The sequence below is a fragment of the Podarcis erhardii genome, assembly GCF_964252035.2.
Source record: "Podarcis erhardii genome assembly, chromosome: 12".
NCBI lineage: Eukaryota > Metazoa > Chordata > Lepidosauria > Squamata > Lacertidae > Podarcis > Podarcis erhardii.
The window spans coordinates 34164050-34178937 of NC_138513.1; the positions used below are offsets into that span (position 1 = coordinate 34164050).

Consider the following 14888-nt stretch of genomic DNA (forward strand, 5'->3'; position numbering starts at 1 on the left):
AAAACTGGAGGAGCCAGCCAGATGGAGATGTCAGTCGCCAATTTGGCACCCAGAGATCTCCCCATGGTTGCAATTGCATCAGCAGTACTCGCAGAATGCAGCTGGCGCCTGGGGAATTTTGAACACTGTACACTTACAAAATAGAGGGGAAATTCCCAGAACTATGAAACACTGATCACTTTACTTGAAAATGCCATATGCCCCAAGATTCAAGGTGGTAAAAGTTCCCATCAGCCAAAAACAACAGCTTTATGTGAAATAAATCAGCCTTCTGTGTAATGCACACTTACAACTAGCAGGAGAAAAAGATGGGTAAATAAATATTGCTTACAACCCATTTCCAACAGTTTTTGTGACAGCATATAAATGCTTAGGTTGGATCAGCCATTCTGTTACATGCACCTAAACAGCTATATGCACCTGAACAACTGTGCAAATGACTTCCATGGAGGAACACCAGCATTGCGGGAAAATATGGTGGTAGAGAGAATATTTAGGGCTCAGGTGACAATATGAAAGAACAAAGCAACACCGATCTAACTACTTAATTGTAGCAAAGTAAAAAAAAAAAAAAAAAAGACTCCGCTAAGCTCATTGAATTCCTGCTGCTTTCAGAATAAATGAAGCAAATTTATATTGGGGGATAATGCAGAAATGGGTTTACTCTGGTGTCAAAGCAAATGCAGAAATTTAGAAAGGACTCATACAATTTCCCAACTAACTGATTACTATTTCTTGAATCTTCCTTCTCTCTGCTCTGGATTCTGAGTTGTATTAGCCGCCCTTAGCATCCCTGCAAATGTCATTTCATATTTCCATTCATGCATCAGTAAACTAAAAACCCAATTCTGTTTATAGCTTGAAAATACTGCTAAATCAAGCACTACTGAATTCATTATAAGACAGATAAATACTAGTTTCCATTTTGTCACCCCTGTGGGTTTTTCTTTAACAAGGCTATTTCAAATAAAACCACAGTGCTGATAAAGGGAATCATCAGCATTCTTAACCAAAGCTAAAATTTATTTGGAGAAGTCACACTTAAGAGGGTGAAGTGTTTTTTTGAAGTTGAAGATTAAATAGAGTAACTTGGCTAAGATTCTGATAATTATTTGTGCAGAGTTTTGGGTTCAGTAGTGCTAACCTGATGCTCAAAACTTCAACATATACCTTCAATGCATCCTTCAAGGTTATTACCTATTTATCTATCTATCTATCTATCTATCTATCTATCTATCTATCTATCTATCATCATCTATCTATCTACCGTATTAATTTTTTAAAATATTATTACTTGTATTTTTATTATGGCCTTCCAGCAAGGTAAAAGTGGCATTTAAGCTCCAGAAAATTATGTGAGGTAAGTTGGGTTCAGAAAGTGACTTCCAAAAAATAGCCATCCTCCTGGACAGGGATGTGAATCTCAATTTCCCAAATCTAAACCCAGCACTAAAGTCTGCAAAAGCTATTTCTATAATTAAAAGTTATTAATCAGGAGAAAATAAATGGTCTTTAAAAGAATGTAAAGGACAAATATGTGTAAGAAAACAACAGTAATATGTACTTCACTGGTTTGAAAACCAATAAACATTTGGTATTGTTATTTTTTTAAAAAAAGTATGAAATGTATTTTGATATTACTATTTGCTTCATCATGACTGCATAGTTCTTTATAATTTCAGTAGGATGCAGGAAACCACCAGCTATGGGCTTGGAAGCTATTCTGTGCATCATTCTCCCTCCCCTCCCCCCAAGCCATCCTCTGACATCAGATGGCTGACACCTGCTGAAGTTCACCTGCAGGAGTGAGGGGAGACACTTCAAAGGGCTTGTTCAACCCATTCTTACGTGCGCCACACATATGATGTCATATATGATGTCAGGTGTAAAGTAGGTGGCAGTGGCTTGTCCAAAACATCCTTTCAGACCTGGTGGGGCACATTTGGTTCCCCACCCCTGATTTAACTTATAAACATTACTCATACAGAGTTAAGTTTAAACATTTCTAATACTGTATATGCATACTTTCTAGTGAGTCTCCCCCCCCCCCCAATGAACTCGGCGGGTCTTACTTCTGAATAAATGATTGGGATTGCGCATCGTATCTGTAATCCTATGCACACTTACCCAAGAGAAATATCTCTTTAGCATAGTGGAATTACTTCCAAATAAGCATACATGTGTAGGATCGAGCAGAAAAACCCCAGCGCCACCTTCACTACTAATTAACCATCGATTGCTGCTTGGATGTCACTTTTGCAGGTATAGCAGATCGGAAGTCCTTTCCTGTCCACACACCATTTCTAAAGTGCACCAAGCACCTGTTCCTAGGACCCCAAATCCATCCTCTCTAGAAGGAACCATTGTTTTGCTCTTTCTCCCACCATAGGGAGAACCTCTCAAGACTGTTAAATAAAGTGTGTTATCTTATACATCTGGGACGTCCAGGTCCAGGGCGGTATATAAATTCAATAAATAAATTACGGTAATAAATTCTCAAATGCAATTGTCAGTAACTGCTTTCTCTAATCTTGCAACCAGAAATAAGAATAAGAACATTCCAATTTGTGTAGTGCACTCTTTTCCTTTCAACTCATTGTCACAACCACCCCTTTTACTATGTCCTTCTGCTTAAATGACTTGATCGTAGTTTCTCAGGTGTTCTGTTTTTTTCTTGGAAGAATCCAAGCTAGCCATTGGCTGTGTGTGATGCATTTAAAGTCAAAATACAGAACCTAAGACCAACCTTCTGTTAAGGGACAAATCTGAATGTGACATTGCAGCTGTATGTAACAAAGTCACAATATATCTATTTTCCTTGATAAGTAATAGGAGGGTAGGCGAGAAAGGGATGCCTATCCTTTCCTTTCCTAGTTACTTATTCCTTGAAACATTCTTTCACAAATACACAAACAAAGAGAGAGTGCTGCTTTCATCCTTCAGGCCACCACAGCTATATTTGCCAGATAAATGCAGGTTTGGAACAAAAGCAGCCAGGCCAATTGCCCCCTCCTGAGGTCAATTTGCAATGGATAAGGCCCCACTGCAGCTTCATGGCATGTAGTGGAGTACAGCATGTAGTTTGCTCACAGAGAGGCTAGCAAAATTCTCTGAGCTGGGGCTTGGGCACACTCTATAGGCCTATCCTCAAAAAGCAGCAAACTTTACAAGCACCAAAATTACCCTTTGACTCAAAATAAAATCCAGGTGATGTAAATATTTCTAACTCCCCTATCCCTGCACCTGTTGTGATCCAACTTCCCTGTCAATCCACACTCCCCCATTCCCTTTTCAGAGGGAGGGTTCCCCCCACCTGTTGCAGCAGCCTATGGGAGAACTACGCATCCCAGGCTGATTGGTCTTTGTGCCCTGGTGTGCTGTGATCTGGGATGGAATTGTCCCTTCTCACCCTGGGCACCCCTGCTCTTGTTTCCACCATAGCAACTTGCATATCAGGAAGGAAAAGGATAATGTATTTAGAGGGGGTTGGTTCTGTGGGGAACGGGAAAGGTGGCAAATATGGGTTTGGAGAAATCGTATAAAATCTGAACTTTTTAAAAGTTACTGAATCACTGCCAAATTATCTGATGCAAGCTTGAGAGAACTTGCATGTATCTATGTGCCTGCGGTAATTTATTAATTAGTTTATTGAGTAAGATTGGCTGCAACGCTAAATACATTTACAAGGCAGTAAACTACATTAACACAATGAAACTTACTTACAAGTGAACATGTATAGGATTCTGCCAAGAGGGTGACTTGGGTTCAGTATCTGAAAGGTTCCTTACTGAAATTTGCTTCGATTTGCTTCACAAGTGCAATCATTTATGTGATCAGCTGCCTATAATGCAATTTTACAGGCAGAGTTACACAAAATAAGTTGTTTGTGAGAGTAGCTCTCCACATAGCTTATAGGGAGTTTAACCACACAGGCACAAACCTTCAATTTTTGTGGGAACACAGGAATCTGCCTTTATATAAGTCAGACGATTGGTCCATCTAGCTCAGCATTGTCTACACCAGTGTTTCCCAAACTTGTACCTTCAACTGTTTTTGGACTACAGTTCCCATCATCCCTGACCAGTAGTCCTGCTAGCTAGGGATGATGGGAGTTGTAGTCCAAAACAGCTGGAGACCCAAGTTTGGGAAACACTGATCTACACTCGGGGTTTCAGGCAGGGAGTACTTACTTACTTTACTTTATCAAACCTTTATTAGGCATTATGGAAATAAAACCTTAAAAGAGAAAATAACATATAAAAGCCTTGAAATATATATAAAAAGGCAGCAGTTTGCTAAATGCATATATATATATACATATAGAGTCAGTGGTTTTCCTTGTTAACCAGGCAGGGAGTATTTCTCAGGTCTACCTGGTGGAAAACCTGGGATCTTCCACATACAATGAAGAGACAAGGAATTTCCATCATTTTAGAGACCACCTGCAAGAAATGCCTCTTGGTTTTGTTGTCTTCCTGAAGCTAAAAAAATAAAACAGGAGGTTGTCAAGCTCATGACTCAACACAATACATGGCTGGTGGGCTACGCTAAGTGAAGTGAGACACAAACTGGTCTACAATTGAAACTGTAGCCAATTTTAGTTGCATTGCCACTATTTGCTGTGCCCTAGTCAGGGGCATGGTTAATGCTGAAAATCTTGGACTTGGCTAAGGAAGGGATTTGGATGGGAGAAATCACAAGTGTTAACAAATCTTGTTAAATATAATTCACACCAACACAGTTGTGCTACCCACCATGCCTAAAGCCAAATGGACAAAGCAAATATTTCTGATACTTTCCAGGAACACACTAGAAGTCAACACACCAGAAGTTTGTTTGCCTGCTAGCATTTTAAAAACTTTGCAATAAAGTGGCTCTAAAAGTTTGAGATTCAGCAAACCCTGATTCAAATTCTGCTAAGCTTCAAAATCCAGTGCATAGCATTGGGCAACTTTTGGTGTTTTGGGGGGCAAGGTGTTTTGACTTTGACTTTATGAAAAACATGAGGTACAAACATTAAATAAACTATGTATTCCTTACTACAGGCATCCCCAAACTCGGCCCTCCAGCTGTTTTGGGACTACAACTCCCATCATCCCTAGCTAACACGACCAGTGGTCAGGCATGATGGGAATTGTAGTCCCAAAACAGCTGGAGGGCCGAGTTTGGGGATGCCTACCTTAGTAGAAATGCATAGGATTGGACTGTAAATAACTCACTTTACATGGTTGTGAAGGCTGCAGTCTTACATGCACTTACTTGAGAGAAAGTCCTACTGAATTCAGTGGAACTTTCTTCTGAGTAAATCACAGGTGCCCTATTTGACCTCAGGGTTGTGCCACATATCTGTGTCTTAGCTTCCATATAGCTATGGAACCATGTTAGAGCATGGTGCTGTTAACACCAAGGTTGCAATTTCAATGCCTGTATGGGATGGCTGCAGATTCCTGAATTGCAGGGGGTTGGACTGGATGATCCTGCAGGTCCCTTCCAACTCTTTGATTATGAATTGCCCATCCATCTTAAACACCTACTCAGATTTTAATGGGTTTCCCTATTATTTTTCTAAGTATCAATTGTCTAGGGAGTGAAGTGTAGGTTAAAGAGAGATAGCAGTGCTTGCTAATGTCTACCCCCAAGAAGTCATATTTGTTTATTATTACTATTATCTATTAAATTTTGTATTGCCCTCCATCCAAAGATCCTGGGGCAGCTCACAACAGAAAAATACAAAATGAGATTACAAAATATATAATAAAACAAACACAGACCAATAACCCTCCGTCTCAGTTTAGTCAGTGGGTGTAGGCATGTAGCCCAAATGCATCTTTTCCTTTAGCTTTCTACTTTATGCATTGGATAGTTCATGCATAGTTATTTTCTCAGAGCAGTCACTTAATGCTTGACGCATTTGTATGCCTTTCACAAAGTGACAGTGTAATGAGAAAGCCACAGTAACTGAAAGTAGGTAGGAGGCAGGTGTAGGTGCAGGAGGAGGACTATGAGAAACCGCTGTAAATTCTCATTTTCCAAGAGTCAAAAATCTGGCTCTACTTAAGTCCCATGACAATTACGCCATTTAATAAGCAGAGTTCGTAGTGCCAAGTCCCTGCCACAGGATCACCACCAAATGTTAACTATTTTATACCTTTTCTTAAAGCATCTCCACACTAACTTTCCCCCTTCAAGCACCAAAGTTACTTTCTGGGAAAAGACTTTCAGCAACAAACAGCAAAATGTTTTTTTCCCCCAAAACTGCAGCTCTGTAATTTTTAATTATTCATTTTGGTTTAATTAATTGCTTTGTGTTTGGTACAGTTAAACAGCAATCTCGAAAGACCAATGAAACGAACCAGAAAGTGTCATTCTCTCTATGGATGTCAAGCCAGTAGCTTAATATGTAACTGGTTGTTTACATCAGCATATATGACACAGACAGGAAAGCTTTTATTAGTAAAAAAATAATAAGCATCCTTTGCTCCTACTGTACTAACTATAGCTCACCTATCAACAAACACTAGGATCTGAAATCAGAACAAACTGTTTTTCTCTTACTCCAGGTTCTGCAGAATTCTCACCAGATAAGCCAACAAAACACACCTCTCTCTTCCGCCCACAGGGGGAAAAAATGTATTATTTTAAAAATGCTTTCCAAGCATTGAAGCTCCTGAACGTGCTAGCCAGTAAGGTTTGGAGCGCTCTCTTTGAGATTTATTGGCATTCCTAAGTGCTTTTATAACAAATCACTGGCTCAACTTATTTTAGCCATTGCTCACCAGAGTTCTCAGTCTCGGGTACCTGTTTCTAGTGCCAGGACCCATCATACGAATTAAACAACAACAACCCAATGCCTCGGAGCACAGATAGAAGGGCACTGCTCTGAGATTCAGTGGAAAGGCAGGATCCAGTTCAGAGGGTGAGTTTGGGAGGTTTCAGCTGCAGCCCTTCCCATTCGCTACATCAGGGGGGACATACAGTACAACCAAATCAAAGGTCCTTCAGCTTAAATGCATGGGAGGCAGAGAGCGAGCAGGGAAAAGAGAGTTTCGTCCTTTGGCAAGAACTATAAAGAAAAGCCAGCAGGAGAAACAAAACAGTTCAGGAGCCCTTTGCGCACCAGCAGGTCCCACCAGCAGAGAGTCACAGGGCGGGAAAGCTCGGGGCAAATATTCGCCCAAGTCCCAGGCGTCGTGGAGCAGACAGGCGAGGGGGCTCTGGCGCGTCTCTGAGGAGGCGCAGTTCTTCGCAAGGACCCCAGACCCACAGAACCGCGTCGACCCCCCTCCTCCATTCTCGCAAGGAACGCCGAATTGTTCCGACAACAATTCCAAGACGCGCTTCTTAATTTGGAAACTTCCATCTGCCCAGCGTCGCCATTCATCTCTACCGGGCCTCTTTCTCCCCCCCCCCCCGAGCCCACCCCTCCCGTTTTCGCGCCTATTTTTGCCGCCTTCGCGAGAGGCGCCTCAAGGCAGCGGGAAGACCGCCGCGCAGATTCCCCGCTGTCCCTCTTCCCGCCTTTTAAGCCCCAGAGGGCAGGCTCCGTCTCGTCTCCGTGAGGGAGAAGTGCGTGGAGATTGTTGTCCCTTTTCTCTCCCCCCCCCCCACAAACCTGAGAGGAATATGGACGAGGGCGGGCGCCGAGGCTCCCCTCGCGAACTTACCGCTCCCGGGCTGGGCTGGGGCTGCGAGCAGCTTCTCCTCTCTCCTGCCACCAGCCGAGCTCTTCTTCATCCTGCGGGAGGCTGTCCCTGCGCGCCCACCGAGCCGCCCTCAGCCAGCCATGCGCCTGGAGGGAGGGAAAGCGGGGCGGTGAGGCGGGGTGGGGGGGGGGGAGAGAGAGAGAAAAGCAGCCCGGCTGGGACTGAGGGGAAAAGGCGGGCGCGCGCGCGCACACGCCGAGGCGAAAAGGAGCAAGCCGGCCGGGCGAAGGAGCGCGGGAGCGAGGCGAGCGGGTGGGAAGCGCCGCAGCTGGAGGGGTCTCGGGGCGAGTCGGAGGCTGCCCACGCCGGCTTCCCGCCGGGCAATTCGCCTCAGAAAAGGAGCATCCCCGGAGAGCCTCGTGAGAGGAGATGGCCGATGGCCGGCCACTTGCTGCCTGCTGCTGCCTTTCCCTCGCCTCGGCAGCAAAGAGCGAGCGATAAGCGAAGCAGCGCCTCCTGACACGCGCGAAGGGGAAGAAAGTTGGCAGTGGGGGGCAGCTCGCCCCCGAATGGCCGCCCAGAGAGCGGCTGGCAAGGGGGGCAGCAGAGAGAGGACCTGGGCTGCCATGCCCGAGCCCACGAGGGCGAACGGGGTCATCGCAGCATCCTTTCTTTCTGTTTTTTTAAATACATGTTTATAGTCAGGGGGAGGCTGGCCGGGAAGTCAGACGCTCATTTCGTTCCTTTATACATGTCCTTTGTGCTTATTCCCAAGTAAGGCTGAAAACCTCCCTTACATGGGAGTAAGCCCTATCATATTCCATGAGGCTTGCTGCTTAAGTAAACACAGTGAGGATCGCAAAAGAAATGCACCAGAAGCAAACTCCCCTTTTGCTTTTGCAGCCGTGGTGTGATTTAACCGGGTTGAACGTGCAAAGCTTCCCATGGTCAAGTCTTCCTTTCTTTATAAAGAATCAGGATGGGCAAACCTTTGCTCATTTCATTGCTCATTTCATTGCTTACTGGAAGGACAGATTGTGAAGCTGAGGCTCCAATACTGTACTTTGGCCACCTCATGAGAAGAGACGACTCCCTGGAAAAGACCCTGATGTTGGGAAAGATTGAGGGCACAAGGAGAAGAGGACGGCAGAGGACGAGATTGTTGGACAGTGTTCTCGAAGCTACCAGCATGAGTTTGACCAAACTGCGGGAGGCAGTGGAAGACAGGAGTGCTTGGCGTGCTCTGGTCCATGGGGTTACGAAGAGTCGGACACGACTAAATGACTAAACAACAAAGCTGGCCTATGAGAAACCAGTTTTCCAGGTCTATCGCTCCATTGTTTCTCAATGGGTAGATTTGCTGTCCATTTACAGATAGACCCAACATCTGGATGTCATCTTTCCACCCACAGATGAAACTCTGATTTCTTTCCCTGGTTTCCATCACTCCCTCCAGCCCTTAATTAATTGTACAGCTGAGATCATCAACTTCACAGCCCGCCTCCACTGCAAAAAAAGAGAAAGTGTTGTGATAACACTACTCTTAACCTCCTCCTTCCAAACAAAATGAGCTGCACTGTATTTATAATTTGTAATCCAGAGGCACAATTCAACTCTATTTTTCATTCACTACAGTTGTTGCTTCTCATTCCACCCACCAGTATATGACTTTCAGGCCACCTTAAGCACTGATCATTCTCATTTTAGAAAATAAACCCTGTCGGCATTACATGCAATGCACATCGTACAATACCAATGAGATAGGCCATTTCTACAAATTTTTCACCAAGTTACTGGCCCCAAGTACACATGTGACAACATTAAGCCAAACCATGGCTTAGCATGAATGGGTTCCTCCAGCCACTTTGTTCTCTCTGATCAATGGGTTGTTATCTTGAACAAAGCCATAGCTGGGTGTGTCATCTGAATGTGAACTTGTGGTTTACCACACTTCAGACAAATGACAAGCTGTGTGATTTGCAACTCATGGTCTGCCTGGAGGAGCTAAAGCTTGGTTTAGATGACATACTAAGTCAAACCGCAGAGCAGAGCAGCATCAAAATGCTCAGGGAGGAGCAGAACATCCATGGTCTCCTCTTTGGGAGCCCACATGTTGTGATCATATCTCCCAAGAGTTTGTCTTCTTTTTTTCTGAAATGCAGCTATGAGTTTGCTGTCCCTTTATTTCCTCACTCATCCATCCAGTGAGGATAACAGCAGTTCCAATAATAAAATTTAGATTTCAAAGATGGCACAGCAAGGGGAAAAGAATTAAACAACCCCCACTCCTTCTGCCCGTTCAAGTGCCTAAGCAAATTGGCCACCCATGTGTAAAGTAGCCAGATACAAAAAGGGACAGAGTCCTTTAATGCTTCTGTAGAAGATGGAATCTCAGCAAGTGTAGCTTATATTCCTATTGAAACCTGCTGAAATTCCTACTACACAACTATCAAGTGTGAGTAACACTGGGAGATCTGACTACAGGTCTCCCACATCACACATAATTTGGCTCTAGGCCTCACGGATCATGGGGGGAGGAGGTTCAGCACAGCCCAACTTTAGCTGAATCAAATCTGTGTTGAACTTAGTATGGGTAGTTCCAGATGGGGAGCTTAATTTGCAATGAGTCACTGAGATATCACAAATGGTTTGTTGGCAAGATCCTTTTTTTTTTAATTTACTGGGTTTTTCCTATACTGGGTAAATCCAAATTGAAATGGAGTGGGTGGGTTGGGTTACAAGCTGGCATTTTTAATGCCAAAAGCATCATGTGGGTAATGCAAAAACAAAAACCTTGTATGCATGAAGAACATCATTCCCACAATAAACACCCATCTGAAGCCACCCAGCGCTCAGTAGTTAGACATAGAAAGGATAAATACTTTTGCTGAAAGGCAGAACATATTATTTTAAAAACACACACACAAAACACAGATTGTTATGTTTTACATGCAATTCATACAATATTTTCTCTGGCTAGCTTTGTTGTTTTGAATTATGTTTATAATATAGTCATCTTTCAGTTTTTGTTAGAGGTGAGAGCAACGACTGTTCAGTTACCATACAATAGGCAAAGTGGGACAAAAAATATTGTTTCATACTAGTCAAGGGGATAAGTAGGCAGCTCTAAAATATGATAGTGTAACTATGAGTAAAACTCAGAACACTTCATACATCAGATTTGTAACCTGAGTGCTAATGTTATGCAATAGAAGCAACTTCTAAATCATTCCTACTAATGTGTTTTTCCCCTGTGTGTCAAATTATAGTAATGACAGCATTACTATTAAAAAAGATTTCTATGGTTTATGTTAAAACAATGTTCTGCTCAGTGTCCTCAGTGTATTCTTTCATTTGAGCATTCGTGAAAAAAATTCTCATTAGTCTATTTAAAATTCTTGTTTAATGTACTTTTATGTTCCATTGTGGGGGAGACTTATTGTGAATGCACCCATGCACCTCTTTTTGTGAAACTATATTCACCAAATTCTGCAGCTGCTTTTAAGTTTTAAAAAAATAAAATAGTGATGGTCTATCTCTGACATAGTTTTGCCACCATCCGTCCTCTGACATATTCTTAGGAGCATTTCAAAAGCAAATCCTTTTAAGCAGTCCTTACCCTTACAAATGTACTGAATAACTAAAGTGCAAAAGAATAGCCAACATGGCTAGATACATTGTTTATCAGCACTGTTAATGTAATAACTTATTTTTATATACTAAGCTTTAAATTGATACAATTTTTCCAAAAAAGGGCAACTTCTCTTGCAAAACATACTCAGTTTACCAAAATTGGACCATCAAGAGTATCAAATGTTTTTTTTCTTTTTTAACCTTTGCATTTGTCACAAGGATTCACTTCTAGAAAACATTTTAATGCACTGTTTCCTCCCCATTTTCTTTGGCAATGTCTTGAAACAAAATGCAAACAACCTTGAAGTTTGTTGATATTTGCTGTTGTTGAACATAAACATACTTACTTATTTCTGATCATAAAGTAAGTGGGATCCGAAGGTCAAGATTTTCTAGCTTCTAAAGCCTGAATCTATTTAATTATGTACATTAATCAGACTGGCAATTAAAGAACAAAAAGTTATTTCATTAATTTTATTTAATTGGATTACTTTAAATGTAGCAGCTATAAAGCTCTACTGCTGATCACAGTTGTCTTTGTATTGTTAGCCATGATTTTATATATGGAGACTAAGATATTATTCATCTTTACTTGTGACAGTGCAGGATTTCTCCCCACTAAAAGAGCTCTATAAATCATAGTATATCATGCAGTATATTATCTGTATATGACACAAAATATTCACACTGAAAACATGCAGTAGGATCATTTGCATATAACATTGAACATTCTGATGCACTGTGGTCAGTGGAATGTTTGGCCATTTTGTATGCACAATAGGGAAAGGTGTGTTGATGCTCCCGACAGTGCATCTAAATCTAAAGCTTCACAAAATATCACTCATTTTTATTTTCAAAGTAAAAGCAGCAGTTTTGATGGGTGCAGAAATATGTCCTGGAGCGAGAGCATGTGAAATCAATCAAGTGTGGGCAATGCGTCCTGCATCGATCACACAGGTGATTCTACCCAATTGGGACCATCTAGTGAAGGAATTATGTCACAAAACTTTATAGCCAATAAGACTTGGATAAATGCTGCTATCACTAAATACAATACAATCAATCTGTGGTTCTATTCCATGTGATGGACACAGCAGTGGATCAAGCTGGAGCTTAATAGCAAGAGTTAACAGTTTGGCCAAGATGAGTCAGGCAAGGCAAAGCAAAGCAGGACAAAGTCTAGGTTTTATCATTGTCTGTGTAAGAAAAGATAAAGATAAAGGGACAGAAATGTGCCTTTCTAGGTTGCATAAAAAAGAAGGCTTACCAGAAGTTGAATCACATCCTCCCATCCATCTAGCTCCCTTTACATTTTCCTTATTGGCGAAAGTTCTCAGGTTTTTCATGTTCATCATAGCAGTCCTTAAAATGACTCGGGGTATGTTAGTATCTGTTCAATATTGTTCCAAGTGGTCCTTGTATCAGTTGACAAGGATTCGGTGTAGGGAGTTGGGTACGTTTAACCTGGATAAGAGGAGAGTGAGATGAGAAATGACAACCATCTTCAAATATCTCAAGGGCTGTCTCATGGAAGAGAGAGCAAGCCTGTTTTCTCCTGCTCCGGAGGGTAGGACTTGATCCGATGGCTTCAAGTTACAAGAATGCAGATTCTGACTAAGCATCAGAAAGAATCTTCTGACAGTAAGACTTGTTCAGTATTGGAACAGACTCCCTCCGAAGGTGATGGACTCTCTTTCATTTTAGGTTCTTAAGCAGAGGTTGGATGGCCATCTGTCATGCAGGCTTTAGTTGGGATTCCTGCACTGTAATCCTGTGCTGGATTAGATGACTCTTGGGATCCCTTCCAACTCTACAATTCTATGATTCAAGGAATTGATACTAGATACAGCAAGCAGTATATTCCCTGACCCATTTCATCCAAACAGCAGGCTCTTGAATTGCTTTAATAAAGTTGTTGCTTGTTTTCCAAGCCAACTCTAATGTACAGTGGTGCCCCGCAAGACAAACGCCTCGCAAGACGGAAAACCCGCTAGACGAAAGGGTTTTCCGTTTTGGAGGCGCTTCGCAAAACGAATTTCCCTATGGGCTTGCTTCGCAAGATGAAAATGTCTTGCGAGTTCCTGCGGGGGTTTTTTCCTCCCCCCCCTTTTCCTAAGCCCTAAGCCGCTTATCAGCTGATCCGCTAAAAGCCGCTAAACCGCTAATAGCGCTAATCCGCTAAGCTGTCAATGGGCTTGCTTCGCAAGACAAAAAAACCGCTATACGAAGAACCTCACAGAACGGATTAATTTCGTCTTGCGAGGCACCACTGTATGTCTTTTTTATTATTATTCCCCACTCCCACTACAGGTACAATATGCAGCCTTCAAAATTCAATTGTTAATAATAACAACACCTATAGAATGTAACCTAATGCTACTATAAAGCCAGAAGTGGAAATACATTGTCACACATTAAACTGCCCATAAGTTTTGTTACATATTACAAAAGGAATCATACTGAAAGCCTTAATGGAATTCATTGTTGAGTGAACACACACTTATCTGCTCCCACAAACACACAGGGTTATAATGGAGAACCATATGAATCATCTTTATTATCTGGTAATACCTCCTTTGAGCAAAGATGTCCTTATTTTATCATGTTTCTATTCAAAATACAAGTTGATAATTAAAGCATTTTTCATTGAGCATGTATTGCTTGGTTTCATTTTTTTAAAATCAAAATGCACTCATTGCTTGGGTTTTGAAAGAAACAGTATGAAGATGTGTCAGAAAGATGACTGGACCTCTTGAACAATGTGTTGTGAATGAAGTTATCAGTGTGTAGGAGGTATAGAAAACTTGCCATTTATATTCAGGAAGATGTTGAGACATTTGCAGTCCACAGCCATTATACAGATTGCATTAAAAATTAAATTAAAAAGGCAAGTGTGTAAGTCCATCTAACCCACCATTTAATCTCATAAAACATTTTACAGGTTTGGATATGAAGAATTAACTTTATAATTATCTGTAACTTAAGTATACCACTCTGCTCTAACTGTCCAGGAATCCTTTACCTTTACCTTTAAGGTAGCTATGGAGCTCTAAAGCAGTGATGAAGCTGGAACTGACTACAGGATAAGATACCATGCCATATCAATGTTACCTAAATAACATCTGTTAAGGATGAGGGCTTTAACACCTATAATTTCCAGGCATTTTGGAGCGTTCATGAACATGTTACCTTTGCCCAGTGCTGTTAAGGGTGAGTAGTGTCACGAAAAAGCACTATGCCTGTCTTTAGACACCAACCTAGCGGTAGGAATCTGAGCTAAGGCCTGCTGATAACCCTTTCCCCTGTAATGAGCTCCTCTCGCAGCCCCAGAGTGTTCAGTTTGGGGGATGCATCCTGAAGGCTGCTCAATGCCTCTTTTCAAGGTGCCCTGACCCATGGTACACTATGAGAAAGGGACGCAGGTGGCACTGTGGTCTAAACTACTGAGCCTCTTGGGCTTGCCAACTGGAAGGTCAGTGGTTTGCATCCCCATGATAGAGTGAGCTCCCGTTGCTCTGTCCCAGCTCCTGCCAACCTAGCAGTTTGAAAGCACACTAGTGCAAGTAGATAAATCGGTACCGCTGTGGCAGGAAGGTAAACGGAGTTTCCGTG

At 42.2% G+C, this 14888-nt stretch overlaps 1 protein-coding gene across 10 annotated transcripts in view; it reads right to left on the minus strand.

Moving 5' to 3' along the window:
* Positions 1 to 14888, minus strand: part of ZNF385D (zinc finger protein 385D) — a 583216-nt gene that overhangs the window by 386316 nt on the left and 182012 nt on the right. For 3 of the 10 annotated variants that reach the window (XM_081882143.1, XM_081882155.1, XM_081882149.1), the window contains one exon: positions 7665 to 7789. The exons of 1 other annotated variant lie outside the window; for it this stretch is intronic. In XM_081882143.1, coding sequence (XP_081738269.1) covers positions 7665 to 7734 — 70 coding nt within the window. In that variant the 5' untranslated portion in view covers positions 7735 to 7789. Of the gene's footprint in view, positions 1 to 7664; positions 7918 to 14888 lie in introns of those variants that run through there. 6 more of the 10 variants (XM_081882144.1, XM_081882150.1, XM_081882154.1 and 3 more) reach the window with 4 other exon arrangements.